At 35.0% G+C, this 19,627-nt stretch overlaps 1 protein-coding gene across 1 annotated transcript; it reads right to left on the reverse strand.

The window, feature by feature from the left end:
• Positions 1 to 230: 230 nt before the first annotated feature.
• LOC110716889 lies at positions 231 to 1,223 on the reverse strand. Its single transcript, XM_021895539.1, has one exon. The coding sequence runs from the start codon at positions 1,221 to 1,223 to the stop codon at positions 231 to 233; it is 993 nt and encodes a 330-aa protein (XP_021751231.1).
• Positions 1,224 to 19,627: the final 18,404 nt, after the last annotated feature.

Below are 19,627 nucleotides of genomic sequence, written 5' to 3' on the forward strand. Positions count from 1 at the left end.
AGCTCCAAAGGGATACATATTCTAATAGAATTAAAGAAACTAAAATAAGATTCACTAAATCAAATAACTTAAATTAAATAATGAAATATGCGAAACATAAAATGTCCAAAAACATAAAATTGTCCAAAAACAAATATTCCATAAAGCATAAAGTCATAGTACTACAATAAAATTCTATAATAAATGCAAGCTAATTAACAGAGTTTATTCGCCAATGGGACATAATTTATTCAATTATTTTCTTCAGGATTAGGAAAGAAATCAGTCGCTTCCAGGTGAGTTGTATCACCGTAATCAAAATCACCTTCGCCATCCTCATACACCAAATTTGTCTCCACTTTCTTTCCTTTCTGTTTGATTGATTGTTGATAAAGGTCTACTAGATGTTTTGGTGTGCGACACACACGAGACCAATGACCTTTTCCTCCACAACGGTAGCATATATTTTCATTTTTAACCTTCTCATTCTTATTTCCATTTTTATTGTCCCACTTCTGGTGAGAGTATGAGTTCCTAAAATGACCACCTCGACCACAATCATGTCCACGTCCGCGGCCGCGACCACGACCACGACTGCTAGCGTGATCTCTAGCCTTTTGCTCTTTTCCAGTATTGGATGTCGCATTCGCTTCAAGGAATGGAGTAGAGCCAGTTGGGCTTGATCCATGATTTTTCATTAATAGTTCATTATTTTTCTCAGCCACAAGGAGACAAGATATCAATTCAGAATATTTTGTAAAACCCTTTTCACGGTATTGTGTCTGTAGGACAACATTGTTTGCATGAAAAGTAGAGTATGTTTTTTCTAACATTTCTGCATCCGTGATTTTCTCTCCACATAATTTCAATTGTGATGTAATTTTAAACATGTCTGAGTTATATTCACTCACAGACTTAAAGTCTTGTAATCTTAAATGTAACCAGTCATAACGAGCTTTTGGTAATATCACAGTTTTCTGGTGGTCATACCTTTCCTTTAGATTACTCCAAAGGACTTGTGGATCTTTAACAGTCAAGTACTCAGTCTTAAGGTCTTCATGAAGGTGATGGCGAAGGAATATCATAGCTTTAGCCTTATCTTGGCTTGTTGCAGTATTGTTTTCTTTAATAGTATCACCAAGTCCCTTTGCATCTAAGTGTATTTCAGCATCTAACACCCAAGACAGATAGTTGTTTCCAGTAATATCAAGAGCAACAAATTCGAGTTTTGCAAGGTTTGACATGATTCACTGATATATAAAACAATATTATAAATTAGGAACTAAGATGATATAATAAATACTCACAATTCTACCATCAATTTTCATATATCACATTTTTCAATAAGTTTAACCATCCTTTCAGTTTTGAAACACACAATAAGATTATAAGCATTTTAGTAGGAAGGATAAGCAGCTAGCACTCTGATAAGGGTTAAATCGGTCGCTACAATCTAACTCTCAATCAAACAATACTTATACGAACACCCTATAACCAAGTACAATGGCAAATAAAGGTTCGGTCCACGAGGAACGAGAGTAATTGCAAATCAATCTTAAACCTAAGCTAGTTCGAAATCAATGGAAAATGGTGTTCTAAAATACTACTAAAAAGATGGAATAAATCAATTATCGAAGACAATAGGGAGAACGGGAATTCACCAAACCATCGGTAACTACGCAACAAGGAATCATAGAGACAAACGGGATATGCAAAGACTATATGTCTGATCAATATCGTGCGATAGGAAGACAACGGGCAATACCAAGCTTGGATTTCTCATGCACTTAACATTACTCGATACATAATCAAACCACAGTCAATAATGAAATACTCAATTCACAATCTCTTGTTCAAACCGAGAATAACATGCAATCAAATTCAAGATTCTAGGTTAGCTACTCCTATTATAGTGAATTAACATGCAATCGCATATATCAATTTAATCACAATCCGTTTATCAAAATCAAACCTTAATTACGTAGATTACCTAGGCCGGGTTTCATCCCGAAACCCTAGCTAGGAAACTACTCACACATATTCATAATCACAGCAACAATAGATTCCATAAACATCATAGATCTAAACATAAATTCTGATTAAGGAATAATAAAGCTAGATTAATAAACAAGAATGAATAATACCAATTGTATTGATGCAAATCAATGGAAAAGTTCAGAACTTTGATATCCGTCGTCAATGAATAATACAAAGAATCTTCACAAATCTTGCTTCAAATTAATCCAAGAAACTAAAATCGCTAGAATAATCTTTAAGAAAACTAATGAATCTCTAATACTAAGAACGTTCTCCAATAGCTCTCTACAAAGGCTCTCAAAAACTATCTCTAAAACTGTCTACAAACAACCCTTATAATTGGGTTATATATATATGTTTTAAATCGGAAAGTAAATTGCGCAGGCTGCCCTTCGTAAATCAGCACGGCCGTGCTATAAGTGGCACGGCCGTGCAAGCATGGCAGTAGCTGATCCGCAATATCTTCAATTTTGGCACGGCCGTGCTGAATTTGGCACGGTCGTGCTAATGCCTAGCACGGTCGTGCTGAATCTGGAAAACGGCACGGCCGTGCTGAATTTGGCACGGCCGTGCTGAATTTGGCACGGCCGTGCTAATGCCTGGCACAGCCGTGCTAATTCCTGGCACGGCCGTGCAAGCATAGGCAGGAAGGTTGCAGGCACTTTGGTCTTCTTAAAACAGTCACAACTTCTTATCTAGAGCTCCGTTTGAGGCGTGCAATATATCGTTGGAAAGCTCTTCAAGTCTGCTACTTAACTTGCCTTTCAAGGCCTTGAGAACCGCAGCAAAGCCTTAGCTTGGTGTACTAGGATCGATAATAGCCTGATTACGCACCAATGGTTCGGGACTCGACATAACTTGGTCAACTATACCTGTTAACACACCAAAAACAGACCGAAATCCGTGAAGCACGTAATATGAAGGAAACGAGTGTAACAAGGCAATAAACAACCAAAACGGGCCTAAGTACATCCAAAATCACCAATTTATATGCCTTAAAGCGCGCCCTAATGTGCGCTTGTCAAAACCCTCCAAGCTACACTTTTGCTAGTCCTCGAGCAAAACTAAGGGATAAACAAACACAAAATCGGATAGACTATTGCCCTTGCATATACATCAAGTTTTAAGCGTGAAATAACGTCAATGCATCCTACTTAGAATAATCATGCATGGAATAAAAAGCTCACTCAAACAAGCAACGAGACGCACAATCCAAGGTATTGTTGATCAAAATGTGAACAAGGCCTAGACTAAGCATAGAGAACAGAGGAATCATGCTTCCCTCTAAACCCAACCAAAACAGCCACGTCCTCCCCTTTTGCTTCAAATCACCACCCTAATTGTCCCCTCGTGATTCCTCGAAGGAACCGGAAAAAGTGATATTTTGAGGAAATAACAAAGGTATCCCGACATCTCAATTACGCATAATCTTTCCACAGGGTTGAAAAGTATCTCCCTCCACCGTTTGAAAACTGAACACCTCTAAAGTCTAAGGGTCTTAAAAGGTTGTAATGTATTGGCAATGGGTAAGGTAGGTGAAAACAATTTAAAATGTGGAGTTAAATCCTAAATGAAGCGCAAGAATCACGATTCTCAAAAACAAAGCTCAAGAGATGCAATTCACATTCCACAATAAACATTGATCACACTCTTACACATCCCAAACTCTCTATGTTATACACACTCAAATCACCCTTTTTCAAACTTCAAAACTTTTATTTATATGTCCTTGCCTTTTTCACAATTCGGACGGCTTTTCTCTTTTTTTTTTACGGCTTTTCTCCTTTTTTTATATTTTGTTATTCAAACAAACTTTCATATTACATCTTTACAATTAAGCTCACTTTCAAACTTGCTCCAACCAACTATCGAACATAATTCTTGATTAATAAACAATAATCTCAAACAAACCTAACAAGATAAACGCTTCACAACCTAAGGGTTGGTCAAACATCGGCCATCGGGTTTGTGACATGGGTAACCAAGAACGGAAATAGAGGCTCAACATGGTTAGCAAGTAGGATGATGTAAAAATAAAATTAATTTGTAACAAAACAAAAGGAACAAGAATAAGAAAAATGAAAAAGGTGCCCTCTTCCTCCCTTAAAAGTGTCAAGTCGGTCTTGGAAGCTGCAAGTCAACACAAAGATCGAAACATGCGTAATCAAGGATCCAAATATGCCACTCAAGAAGAATGATGAAGGCTAGAACAATAAAACCTCACGGGATTCAAAAACAAAGCAACTACCAATTAAGGGGATCAAATCCACAAATGGGAAGCGACTCCATCTTACCACAATTCAATGGCTTAGAGTTTCACATGATAACAAACGTTCTAACCAACTACCTTCGCCTACACTCGTCTACATTGATCAACAATAGACTCAAACTGTGTATTCATCACTGGCTTAAGTAGAAATAGATATTCCACACACATTCATTCACGTTTCAAATCCAAATATGAACATTATTCCAAAAGTTTATGCAATTAGACAAGTTTATCACGATCCAAAAATATAGGAAAAGACTATGAGGCAAATCATATAAACTAGACTAAACATTCTCATAATAGAAGCTTTTCCTATATTGCACACATATATAAACAACTAAGTAATCTAAACAAGCTAAATGGCTCATAAAGAGGCATGAAAATCACATAATAATCCCAATCGACAAACAAGTGATCAATTGATATCAACATCAATGATCCCAGGTTCTTTAGAACCGATCAAACATCCTCGAACCATTCAACTTCTTCCTAAACTAAAATATCCTAAGCACACAAAAACAAAAAACTAAAGGAAAAAGGGAAAGATTTCACCAGATGCTTCTTGAAAACACACTAAGACAACATGAGATGCGGCGAAGCTCCTAATGCTACCTCCATGAGTCTTCATATCTGCACAGGTTAGATAGAAACAAACCAAAACGAAATAAAAAGAAACTCGTTTTTTTTTATAGGAATATGAAGAAAAACAAGGGAAAATCAACAAGGAAACCATTCACCCCCCCCCCCCAAGCTAGTATAGACATTGTCCTCAATGTCAGGCATCGAGAGACTACCTAGAAGGCAAAAAGGGAAAGAGAAAAGTACCTCATTGACTGGGTCTCGGGTTGCCTCCCGGAAGCGCTTCTTTAACGTCATTAGCTTGACGCAACACATGGATTACAGGTTACCCATAATCAATACTTGTCATTGCAGTGGAGATAAGCTCACCATTCTTATTCTTGACAATAGTCACCGCCCCTTTCTTGGGTACTACAAACACAGGGGAAACCCTTCCTTGATGTGTTGGAAGAGGTTTAAGCTTTACCTTTGGTGCTTCATTAGCCTCCTTTGCAGTGGCCACATCTAATGCATCTAAAAATTGCTCCTCCATGTCCCTGTTTTCCTTGTTCTCATTCAACTCAAAATCATGATTAGTATAGAATAATTCTTTACGCATATCAGAGACAATGGAATCAACAGTTTCAACCATCATGCAATTATCAGAATTAGAACAAGGATATTTCATAGTTTTATTTAAATCAAAATCTAAAACCTCCTTTCCTACTTTCAATGAAATCTTGGCACCCTTTACATCAATAAGGGCCCCCGAAGTAGCTAGGAAAGGACGTCCTAGAATTATAGGTATATGAACATCCTCATCCATATCTTGGACCACAAAGTCAACAGGTATATAAAACTTCCCCACCCTTAGGGGAACATCTTCCACCTTACCCTTTGGAAATTTGATCGATCGATCGGCTAATTGAAGGGATATGTTAGTGGGAAGAAGTTCTCCTATATTTAATCGTTGATAAACAGAATATGGCATGAGAGTAACACTAGCTCCAAGATCACACAAAGCATTATCAATATTCATTTTGTTTATAGCACAAGGGATTGAAAAGCTACCCGGATCTCCTAACTTAGGAGGTATTTTGTTCATTATTATAGCACTACAGTGTTTAGTGAGGTTAACAGTTTCTACTCCTTCACAGTTTCTTCTACCACTCAATATATCTTTTAAAAACCTAGCATAGTTAGGCATTTGCTTAATAGCATCAGTGAATGGTATAGAAAGGTGGACTTCTCTCAAAGTCTCTAAAAACTTCCCGAATTGGGCATCTAGCTTATGTCTCACATGTTTTTGGGGGTAGGGGAGTCTATGTAACAAGTCAGGTTCATTGTTCTGTGCTCCCACCTGTTCCTTTGGGACCTCATTAATTTTATCTTTTTTTTCTCTCGCCCTCTCATCCTCACTTTCTACAACATTATCAGTGACAGGCGGAGTCACAGGTTGACTCTTTGGTGGTATTACATTATCGCTCCCTGTCAAAGTCTTTCCACTCCTAGTGGTGATAACATTCACAGAATTTTTAGGGTCAATACCTTGAGGCGGGAGTTTGGAAACTCCAACCCCATCTTTTCTAGCACTAGCCAACTGAGAAATCTGGGTTTCAAGCATCTTATTATGTGTCATCACTTCACTAAACTTTTTATCAGTGGTGGACATAAAAGTGTTGAACATTTTAGCCTGGGACTCCATCATTTCCTCCAAGCTAGATCTCTGTGGTGGTCCTTAAGCATAATAATTATCATTTGTAGCTCGGGAACCACGCACATTAGATTGTTGAGGATTTTGATTAGAGTACCCCTTATTATTATTCCAGTTTCCTCTGTTATTAATGTCGTTTCCCCCTTGATTGAATTGCCCTTGGGAATTATGATTCATTTGATTACCCTGTTGGTATTGGTTTTGATTTCCAAAACCACCATGTTGATTATAGGGTCCCTGGGGATTTTGGTCCCTATTTCCCCACTGGTTTTGATAATCAAAATCATTACCTCCCTGATTATAATTGTTCCCTCTTTGATTAGGTGGAAGATATTTATTATTGTCATTCCTAGGTCCGTTATCATAAGACATAGCATTGACCTGTTCATTATTATATCTATTACCATCATTATTATTAGGATCATATGAGGAATCAAAATTACAGGCATTAGTATAATGATCATAAGACCCACAGTTTTCACAGAAAATACATCCTACAGGCATATTAGAAATGGAAGGATTAGGATTCATACCTCTCCCCTTAGATTGGGAGGGAAGATCTTGCAATGGCACGAAATCGAGCTTGGCTTTAATCGCTGACATCTCCTTCCCGAGGTTTGTAATTTGTGATGTTAGGTTGCTAATGGCATTGAGGTGGTCCACTGAATAGACCGCTCCTCCACTCTTGTTCACAGCATCTCACTCGCCGTCTTGCCAATCCATGTGGTGTCGTACCACATCTTCGATAATATCTATGACCTGCTCTTCAGTTTTGTTCATTATTGGGCCACCTGTTCCCGCATCCAAACTGGTTTTCCCTTGAGGACTTAATCCTCCATAGAATATCTGTAGCACCTGGTATGTTGGAATTCCGTGGTGTGGGAACTCTCTTTGGTACTCCTTGTACCTTTCCCATGCTTCATAGATCGACTCCCCACTCCTTTGCCGAAACCATTGAATCAAGGCTCTAGCATCGGCCGTCTTCTTTTGAGAATAGAATCTTCCCAAAAATGCTGTCGTGACATCATCCCAAGTGTGTAGAGTATTTGGTTTTACCTCCTTCTCTAACCATTCGAGAGCTCTCCCGATGAGTGAAAATGGAAAAAGCTTTAATCTCACGAACTCCTGAGTCACCTCATTGACTTTAATAGTGTTGCAGTACTTCTCAAACTCGTTCAGATGAGCCAAAGGGCTCTCATACTTAGCACCGCTAAACTGCCTTCGTTCGATAAGGGTGATCATGGCCGGCCGGATCTCGAAGTCATTGGCTTGAGTGGTGGGTGGAGCAATCCCACTTGAAGCTCTATATGCCCCGGGAGTTCCCGACTCCTTAAGGGGTCGTGGTGGTGGCTGATTTTCTGTCATTGGAACTGGTTGTGTGCTTGGGCCGGTTTCCTTTCCTTGAGAGTTTGATGATTTTGATTGGGATTTTCGATTGCTTTTCAAAGTCCTTTCGATTTCAGGATCGAAGGGTATTAACTGTCCCTGTTTAGACCTGCGCATACACACTAACCAAACATATCAAATAGCAGGGCTACAAGTGTAGCCAAAAAGAAAAATATTTTTGTGTGTGTGTGTGTTTTTTTTTTTTTTGCTTTAAGAACTAGACTCAAGAAATCAAAAAGCATTTATCAAACACCGGTCCCCGGCAACGGCGCCATTTTGATAAGGGTTAAATCGGTCGCTACAATCTAACTCTCAATCAAACAATACTTATACGAACACCCTATAACCAAGTACAATGGCAAATAAAGGTTCGGTCCACGGGGAACGAGAGTAATTGCAAATCAATCTTAAACCTAAGCTAGTTCGAAATCAATGGAAAATGGTGTTCTAAAATACTACTAAAAAGATGGAATAAATCAATAAACGAAGACACTAGGGAGAACGGGAATTCACCAAACCATCGGTAACTACGCAACAAGGAATCATAGAGACAAACGGGATATGCAAAGACTATATGTCTGATCAATATCGTGCGATAGGAAGACAACGGGCAATACCAAGCTTGGATTTCTCATGCACTTAACATTACTCGATACATAATCAAACCACAGTCAATAATGAAATACTCAATTCACAATCTCTTGTTCAAACCGAGAATAACATGCAATCAAATTCAAGATTCTAGGTTAGCTACTCCTATTATAGTGAATTAACATGCAATCGCATATATCAATTTAATCACAATCCGTTTATCAAAATCAAACCTTAATTACGTAGATTACCTAGGCCGGGTTTCATCCCAAAACCCTAGCTAGGAAACTACTCACACATATTCATAATCACAGCAACAATAGATTCCATAAACATCATAGATCTGAACATAAATTCTGATTAAGGAATAATAAAGCTAGATTAATAAACAAGAATGAATAATACCAATTGTATTGATGCGAATCAATGGAAAAGTTCAGAACTTTGATATCCGTCGTCAATGAATAATACAAAGAATCTTCACAAATCTTGCTTCAAATCAATCCAAGAAACTAAAATCGCTAGAATAATCTTTAAGAAAACTAATGAATCTCTAATACTAAGAACGTTCTCCAATAGCTCTCTACAAAGGCTCTCAAAAACTATCTCTAAAACTGTCTAGAAACAACCCTTATAATTGGGTTATATATATATGTTTTAAATCGGAAAGTAAATTGCGCAGGCTGCCCTTCGTAAATCAGCACGGCCGTGCTATAAGTGGCACGGCCGTGCAAGCATGGCAGTAGCTGATCCGCAATATCTTCAATTTTGGCACGGCCGTGCTGAATTTGGCACGGTCGTGCTAATGCCTAGCACGGTCGTGCTGAATCTGGAAAACGGCACGGTCGTGCTGAATTTGGCACGGCCGTGCTAATGCCTGGCACGGCCGTGCTAATTCCTGGCACGGCCGTGCAAGCATAGGCAGGAAGGTTGCAGGCACTTTGGTCTTCTTAAAACAGTCACAACTTCTTATCTAGAGCTTCGTTTGAGGCGTGCAATATATCGTTGGAAAGCTCTTCAAGTCTGCTACTTAACTTGCCTTTCAAGGCCTTGAGAACCGCAGCAAAGCCTTAGCTTGGTGTACTAGGATCGATAATAGCCTGATTAATGGTTCGGGACTCGACATAACTTGGTCAACTATACCTGTTAACACACCAAAAAACAGACCGAAATCCGTGAAGCACGTAATATGAAGGAAACGAGTGTAACAAGGCAATAAACAACCAAAACGGGCCTAAATACATCCAAAATCACCCATTTATATGCCTTAAAGCGCGCCCTAATGTGCGCTTATCACACTCATTTTTTTTTTTTTACTCATTACATTCAGTATAATTGAATAAAAGCTAGTACCCCATATAATGATGTGTAATACACTAATACATAATTTTAATTGCTTTACTAAAGGCAATATGTTATATCACAGTAATTATGCAGAATGTAATGTTGCGGTGTGTACTTCCTGTGTGCGAGTATGTGTGTGTTGCGTGTATGTATCTTCCTAGTTTGAGGTGACAAATCACTTTTATTGTAAAAGAAAATAATTAACAGAGAAGTTTAAGATATAAGAGCATTGACATTAATGATCAATTATTGAACAACAACAGCTTTTATGCCACCAAATCTTAGTTCGCTCTAAACTATTAGATCCTGTTCAATGTATGTTAGAGTATATCTAAACAATCATAGTCCAATTTTTCACTTCTAAGGGTCAACATAAGACCTTGCACTGCTCATTCAAAACATATACAGAAAATAGAATTCCTTTCCAAAATGATATGAGAAATATATTTTTGACAGAAATATATATATTATTATTATTATTATTTATTTTTTATACTTCGTACATCTCAATCTAATTAGTAGGGAATACTTGATGATAAATTATCATCTAAATTAAATGGCGGGTTGATTGAAAATGCAGAAGGTACTGAGGTTGATTATGCGTCTTCTAAGGTACTCACTCTTATTATGCTAAGTATGCTCGCGAAAATTTCGTCAAATACAGCTAGTATGCTTAAATTTAACAAATACCCATTTTTATCCTTTCAATCCAATCAAAGATAATCTTCTACTACATTACACCAAATTCTCAGAAAAAAAAAAAAAAAAAAAAAAAAAAAAAAAAAAAACCACAAATTTAACAACACTTAAATTCACACCCAGATTAAATTCATCAATTTCAATTTCACAAATTATAGCAAAACTACTAATTTCAAGGATTTGGTCAAACACCCATAAATTAAGATCTTGATTTCTAGCTATCAAAGTATCTAATTCGACTTAAACAATCAATATGAACTGAATACATCATAATTTATTATCAAGAATTCAAGATATGAGGTTAAAATTAGTAAAAACGAAATAAATTAGGTCAAAATTGGCAAATAATTGCAAGAAATATGTCTCGTTTTGCTTGAGCTAAGAAATAAAGTAATGCCTCACTTTGCGTGCTGTTATTTCTAAGCCGAAAAAAATTATTCGATGGTCATCAACTAATTTTGGCCCTAAAGAGTCATATGAGGTTAAAATTAGTAAAAACGAAATGTAACATAAAACATCTCAGTATAGTGCTGAGTCATTTTAGTGCACAAATCGAGGCATTTCTCGTAAACTTCTTTTTGTCATGTTTGACCTCAAACTGTACCCTTATTAAAACATAAAATGAATCCTAAAAATTTAACCAATCAATCAACTTTCTTTGCTTAAAATAACAGCTTGCGAATCGAGACATTTCTTGGCATGTAAAGCGAGACATTTCAATTAATTTTCGTTAATTTTGACCTCAAATTTTATCCTTATGCCACAAAATGATCCTCAAAACGTTAATCGAATGATTATTTTGGCTCATATATCGAAAAATTCTTGAAAACGTCGGGGTTGTGCTTTAAAGGTCATGTGACAATGCCATTACGTGATTATAAACATTGGACTCATGTTGACCCCCCAGAATTTTGGCACAGGTCGAAACTCACAACCCAAAACCGGTTAAAAGTTCCTTTGTTCACAACTTTTGACTTAAAAGGTTTATTCTTACATTACGTGACGGTCAACGTCGAACTCCAATGTTGAATCCCCGGAATTTTGGCAAAGGTCGCAACTCACAACCCAAAACCGCTAAAAGGTTTAAATTTTTCCCTCAACTTTTGGCTTAAAAGTTCTATTCTCACAAAATTGACCATTTAAAAGGTTCTTCCTGATAAATTTTTCATTGTTTTAAAAAAATTATCCAAATTAATCACAAAGGCAGCAATACAAATCACACATCCAAGGAGAAAGGAGTATTTTTATGATCTATTAAAAAATTAATGGATTATTAGTCGGTGATTTTTTTTTTTTTTTTTTTTTTTTTTTTTTTTTTTTAAGAAAGTAAGAAGTATATTGATAAAATAAAACTGTACAAATGTACAAGGCCTGTAATAACAGGTTAGCCCCAAAGATTCACTCTGCCTCCTAAGTTCTAAACCCCTTCCTGATTACCTTCTAGGAAGGGTACCAGCCAGGAGAGCAGAACCAGAACTGGTCATAGGTTACCCTGGTACCTTCTAGCTTAGGAACGGCATAGGGAAACTTGGTTCAGAAAACAGACTGAAAAACATCACAAAGAAACAAAAGATATAGCATTGAAAGACAATACAGAAAACAGACTCAATTTAGGTTAAAAACAAGAGAGAACAGAAGTTGTTGCTGCATCAGATCCCAGTCTTCAAGTGATATAACCATCTGCAATCCACAACCTTCTATTTATGATTGATCAACTGTTGAACTCTACCAATTGCTTCCCTTTTAACAGCTTTGCTCAGAATCCCAGGAACCATGATAGCTTTGTTCCAAAAGGAATTATTCCTAGCTATCTGAATATGGTATACCAGAAAAGTTAAGCCGCCAATAGCAATCTATTTTGTATCAGATTTTTTCCCTTCCTCTTCCAACTCTTTCGGGTGCTGCTGATATTAAACTAATTCTCAATTATACCTAACCAAGAGCAAATTTCAGCCATACATTTCCTGTTGTACTGACAGTTGAAGAAGAGATGATTGTGAGTCTCAATCTGACTATCACACAACATGCAAGCATTACTGTCACTAACTCCATATTGAAAGAGCTTATCTCTTGTTCTCAATTTTCCCAGAGCAGTAAGCCAAGTAATAGAAGAGTGTTTAGGAACATTATATCTGTTCCAAATCCATACTCCAATCCACCTTATCCATATTGCCCTGTAACTAGGTACAACAGTCAGAGATTTTAAACTTTCTGGTCATCCAACTCTTCTCCATAAATCCTGGTTTCAGCTCATCTCTCATTTTGCAAAGCATTCTCGAACCCCATCCAGCATGCTTATTAGGTTCATGCTCCCACCAGTCTTGGTCTTTTAAGTAAATAGTATGGACCCATTTTACCCAAAGTGAATCAGATTTATTTGCAACTTTCAACACATAGCTCCCTAGAGCTGCTTTGTTCCAAACCAAACAGTTTCTAATACCCAAGCCACCTGATTCTTTAGGCCTACAGATCTAGTCCCAAGCCAAAGGGGGAGCCTTAGAGAGAATTGCATTTCCACTCCATAAAAAAGCTCTAAAAAGCTGGATGATTTTATGCATGACTTGCTTAGGAAGGAGCAAGCATTGAGCCTTATATGTATGCAGACTCATCAAAAATTGCTTGATGAACTGTCGCAATTTTTGTTCTTTTTTGTGATTTCTATTCGAATTTTTTTTAGTTTCTTTGTTCCATTATATATCTGTTCGAAAATTGCAATTCATCAGTTTGGTTTTTTTTTTTTTCGATTTTTGTTCGATTTAATTAGTTCGATTTTGCTTAATTGTGGTTTCATAGTTGTGGGGATTAGTTTGGTTTTATGTTTTGGCTGTAATAAAATTAAGTTAGGAATGGGTATCGTATAAAGGCTTCCATGGAGTTTCATTTCCACTCAATTTTGTCTTTATTCTTAAATCTGATTGTAAATGTTTGCTTAAAATTCTTTCTTTTAATGTTTATTATTTGATTGATATTTGGGTTCATCCGTTCATTCCACATCATTCAGCTTAGTAACAAATTGAGTGGTAATGGGGCACTGGAGAGAATGATGTGTTACTATTGACAATACTCTTTTCTTAAGCTTTGATTTGTAGGAATTTTGGGACTTCTATTTCCTTTCAAGTGACTCATATTGTTCGACAGTCGTACTCTATATTACAACATCATTTTGATTAAGTATTGTTCTTCATTTGTGTTGGTGAGGAAGTTTAGTGTAGTGTAAGTAAAGGTTTGGGTACAAATGTTTTATATACATTAGCCTATTAGCTCAATGGGTAGAGCATTGTGCAAATGCACAAGAGAATGTGGGTTCGAATCCCACGTAGGTTCATTTGTATAATATCGAGGAAGGCTTATGGAAACTGGTTTGGGGTATGGAAAGACTACCTAAACTATGACACTTCATCTTGAGGGCTTGTAAGGGTAGTATTGCTGTGAAAAAAGAGGCTTCACCATCGCCATATTGCTGTTGTTAGCGTGTGCCAGGGATGTGGGGCTGCTAGTGAGACTATTTTACATGATATTTTTGAGTGCCATCATGTTGCTGTAATATGGGCTGCTAGGAGCTTAGCAATTTTGTATGCTGGCTTAGCCATCTTGGTTCTATAGAAACAAATGTTTGCATCAAGGACAAGAGTTTGCATGAGAGTTTAGAACATATGGAATATATTGAACATAAACAGAAAATTTTAGAATATAGGGGAAAAAAATTTAGAACATAGAGAAAATTTTAGAACATAGGGAAAAAAATTTAGAACATAAGCATGAAACATTTAGAACATAGGAAAAAAAAAATTAGAACATAGGACAAAAGTTTAGAACATAAGCAAAAAAAATTTAGAACATTGGAAAAATTTTAGAACATAGGGAAAAAAATTTAGAACATAAGCTTGAAACATTTAGAACATAGGAAAAAAAAATTAGTACATAGGACAAAAATTTAGAAAATAAGCAAAAAAAATTTAGAACATTGGGAAAATTTTAGAACATAGGGAAAAAAATTTAGAACATAAGCTTGAAACATTTAGAACATAGGACAAAAATTTAGAACATAAGCAAAAAAAAATTTAGAACATAGGAAAAAATTTAGAACACAGGGAGAAAAAAAATATATAGAACAAAAGAAAAACATTTAGAATATAGGAAAGACTTTAGAACATAGGAAAAATAGTTAATTTGGAACATGTTCTAAATTTTTTCAACCTATGTTCTAATTTTTTCCTATGTTCTAAATTTTTTCTACCTATGTTCTAAAGGATTTGTTTTCCTATGTTCTAAATATTCTTTTACCTATGTTCTAAATTCTTTTGCCTATGTTCTAAATTCAGTCTACTTATGTTCTAAAGTTTTTCTTTTCCTATGTTCTAAAATTTTACTACCTATGTTCTAAAGTTTTTTTTTTATGTTCTAAATATTCTTTTACCTATGTTCTAATTTTTTTTTCCTATGTTCTAAATTTAGTTTACTTATGTTCTAATGTTTTTTTTTCTATTTTCTAAATTTTTTCAACCTATGTTCTACAGTTTTTTTTCCTATGTTCTAAATATTTTTTTACCTATGTTCTAAATTTTTTTTCCCTATGTTCTAAATTTAGTCTACTTATGTTCTAAAGTTTATTTTTCCTATGTTCTAAATTTTTCACATCGTTCCACAATCGTTGCCAAGCTCCCGAGGTTGGAAGTAAGCCCTATCATGTGCTACATTATTTCCACGTTTTTTCACAAAAGACCAATCTAAGCTATCAAAATCTAATAGAATTTAGAACATAAAATTTTAATATTCCATCCGGTTTTAATTACTTTATCTATTTCAATACTCTAATCCGACCGAAAATGAAAAGTGGAGCAACGAGGGAGTACCATCGGGTTTCTTTTTTTATATATTTAGTCTTGTTTTTTCCCTGTGTTCTAAATATTAGCCTAAGTTAAATTTTATTTTATTATGTTCTAAATTAATTTCCTATGCTATAAATGTTTTTATTTTTTCTATGTACTAATTTTTTTTCCTATATTCTAAACCCTATTTTTCAAAAAAAATTTCATATGTTCTATTTTTTTTTTTTCCTATAACCTAAATTTTTTTTCTTATGTTCTAAATTTTTAACCTATGTTCTAAATTTTTTCTGCATATGTTCTAAATTTTTCCCCTACTTTAGAACATAACTTAAGATCATAATTTTATAACATAAGAAGCACAATAAATTAGATATACTTTAGAACAAACTAGACATATTTTTTTTTTAGCATAATAGACTTCTTTGAACATAGTAAACATACTTTAGAACATAAGAGACATACTTTAGCACAAAATAAATACACTTTAGAATTTATTTATTTATTTATTTATTATTTTTTTTTATTACTTTTGAGTTATTATGGTTTCATTTTTGAAGTTTTTTTTTTAGTTTCTTTTAGAGATAACCTATGTAGGAATCGAACCTACATCCCCTATGCATTTTCATAGTGCTCTACCAATTCAACTTATAGGTATAGCATATATATTCACTAAAAATTAGAGCTAATAAGTTTTGTTTAATTTTTAATTTTTTTTTTATTTTTTTTTATTTTTTTATTTATTTATTTTTTTTTGTCTATGTTCTAAATTTTTCCACTCTAAGTTATAAATTTATTGTATCTATGTTCTATTTTTTTTTCTTATGTTCTAAATTTTTTTACTATGTTCTAAAGTTTAACCTATATTCTAAACCTATGTTCTAATTTATTTACTATGTTCTAAATTTATTTCCTATGTTCTATTTTTTTTTCTTTTTCCTACCTATGTTCTAAATTTGTTCCTATATTCTAAACCTTATCTTTCTTGTTGCTAGTAATTTTTAAAATTTGTCATTATTGACACAATCATAACCATTGTTTTGAAATAAGTTGTTGTAATACTTTCCACCAAAAAGTATTCATTTAGCTTCTAATTCAACAATGTCATTAACAATCACAATAATACAATATGCAAGAAGAATATATGAATTAACGACTTAGTATCATTTAAGGTATTATTTAGAGCTTTGAAAGCATAGACATAATTGATATAGAAAAAAAAAATCACAAGATGTATTACGGCAAGTTACTAGAAAAAAGCTACTTCGGAACATAAAATCAGATCCTAGGCTCTAAGGAAAAGGTAGCTTGGGCGATACCATGTTTATAAAACCACGACATGCAAGCATTAAGGAGCAACTCAAATGTTATGAGACTGACTTCCTCCAGGATATTGATCATGCAACGTAAGTAGCAAACTGAAAATATTACAAAGAATCAAAGATGTTTATATCCATCAATATATTAAAATAAAAGGAGCACTCCTAAAAGAAGTAATCTGTCCTCTATCCCATAACTAGCTGAACTTGACCAAACTTCTCGTAATTTTCATCCAAGAGCCAAGCGGACTCAAATTTAAATGATCTTTTGCGCTTCTTCTTTCATTTCCTCCTAGACTGATTATTTAAGGTGAGAAGAATAGGTGAGTGATCAGATTTGTCTCTGACCAAATGTGACACCAAAGCATTCGGAAAAGCTGTTCTAAGAAGAGTTCCCAATAAAACGGTCAAGTCGTTCTTGAATCACTGTGTTCATAGAAGTTCCCCTTTCCCATGTAAACCAATGTCCATCATAGCCAAGGTCACGGAGTCTGCAACCATTCATCATCTCACGAAAATCATTCATGGCCCTCCTCTTCGAGCACCCCCCCCCCCCTCCTTCTCATTATAAGAGTGGATTTCATTGAATATACAACACTACTACGTGCTCACACTACTCGGTTACACGGCTTACACCATACATGATTGTATAGAAAAACCGTCCATCCAACCAAAACCAAAACCAAACAAATATCAGGGCTCTAAGTGCCAGCAGTGACATCTATAGTGTAGTACAGTCATTCAAATATTAAATACAAGCTATTCAAATAGTTTGCATTCGAAGCTATGGTTCAAGTCAAACAAGAAGCCCACATAAACAAACCCCTCATCAATCTCCCCTGTCAGCCACTTAACCTTCACCACTCCCTTTCTTAGCCTACACCGCATCTCCAATCCACACCCCTCACCAGCCTTCTCATTTCTCTGCCAACAACCACCACCAAATTCATACCACCATAGTAGCCGCTAAACAACAGCACATAAATCGCACAAAAAAACCACACAACAACGACACAACGACAAAAAAAATTCGCACAAAAATCGCCATAGTAGAATTTTGCCTTGCACCAAGGCTCCCCTAAGACAAACCACAATCCTAATCCTTTTGAATGGAAGAGCACCACATCTAGCTTCAAAACTTCTCATAAAACAAAATGGAGAATAACCAGAAGTGCTGAACGAATAATGCTGGTTACTTCATATATTTCCACTATGATCAACACCATGTTCTAAAAGAGTTTAGAACATGCTTAAAAAGAGTTTAGAACATGCTAAGCTATGTCAGTTGCTTGCATATCTTAAAAGTGTATTTTTTATCATAACATTGACATTCTATAAACATATCGACAGGAACAACGTGGAAAGATCAACACCATGTTCTAAATTATTTCAACCTATGTTCTAATTTTTTCCTATGTTCCAAATTTTTTCTACCTATGTTCTAAAGTTTATTTTCAGCCCTACAATCACAAGTTCACAACCAACAACCCCTAACCAATTAACTGCTGCTGAATGAATCAACCACCACACCACAACCCCTACAAACAGGGGTAATCGCACCAACATCACCAATTTCGAAATCAAAATCCGAAAAAATCAGCAAAAATCGAACCCTAAATCCGCAAAAAAAGAACCCTAAATTTGAACTATAGATTCGCAAAAATAATAAAAAATAGAACATAGAGAATAAGCCAGATTTGTTTTTAGACATGACGAATTGATGCAAGCAGAACAAGTAATGCCAAGTTGTTCAAGCTATGCTTGCTCATTAATCGAGTTTAAAAGTTTTGTTTAGCCTGAATTGTTTACTTAACGAACAAATTTTAGCAGAACTTATTCTTATTCTTGAGTGTATCGGGGTAGGCATTATACACAAGTAGTTGTAACACCATAATTTGGATGACTACTGCTATGAACTGAACTAATGACCAACAAAAAAAGGAAAAAAATAAACGCTTTTCAATTTTAATAACACGAGTTTAATTACCCGAAACCTGATATATTTGATCAATGAATCAAAATTGATACAGAACATTACAGCAATTTCTATGGAGATGAAAATCCTTCAAATTGCAATTTCTATGGAGATTTTTGGGGGTTTGCAGAGAGAGAATGTGATGAACACGAAGAGAGAGAAAGTTAGAGGAGGGACAAAATTTTGATCGGTTGGTAGAGGGTATGAGGAAAAATACGTGTTTTAATCTTAACCGTCCAAATTACCTTAATTCTACGGCTGAGATTGGTTCTTATATAACTAGGGTTCTTATATAAGGAGGGGTTCTTACCGAATCCCTCCCCTATATATATATTTTTTTTATTTTTTTTCTTTTTCCTTCTCTTTTCTGTCAAAAAAAGATATGTTTTTTTTTTTTTTTTTTTTTTTTTTTTTTTTGTGTGACAAGTCTTCTTTTTTTAATTGATAAATTCCACTTTTTTTTGGTAATTGAAATGCTTTCTTTTAAACTTTTTGTTCTATTCACCTAATCTTCTTAGATTCAACAAAGTGATTTATTCCTTACAAAAATTAAGTGATTTAAAATTATGGAAAATGTAGTCACTGTATTGATTCAACAATACTAATATATACTTTTATATATTAAATAGCATTCCTAAAATTATTTATGTGCCACATACATCTGCACTAGCATTGTGATACGTCATCATTTAACTAGCATTGTGTCGTGTTACCACTATCATTACAACATTAATCCAAGTTACTAATGAAGTTAAATGTATCCCACAAGTTTCGAATACTAAACCTCATGAATATAAGATCACATTTCTTACCATCTTAATTAAAAGTAATTTATGTATTTTATATACATATAAATAAATATACATTTACATTTGCATAGCTTGGAAAAAATTGATAAAGAGGAATAGAATAGCCTCAACAATTCCAAGT

Source organism: Chenopodium quinoa, unplaced genomic scaffold (genome assembly GCF_001683475.1).
Source record: "Chenopodium quinoa cultivar QQ74 unplaced genomic scaffold, ASM168347v1, whole genome shotgun sequence".
NCBI lineage: Eukaryota > Viridiplantae > Streptophyta > Magnoliopsida > Caryophyllales > Amaranthaceae > Chenopodium > Chenopodium quinoa.

Excerpts from the sequence above, each read along its gene's own strand:
- LOC110716889 (XM_021895539.1), bottom strand. The coding sequence starts at position 1,223 with ATGTCAAACCTTGCAAAACTCGAATTTGTTGCTCTTGATATTACTGGA.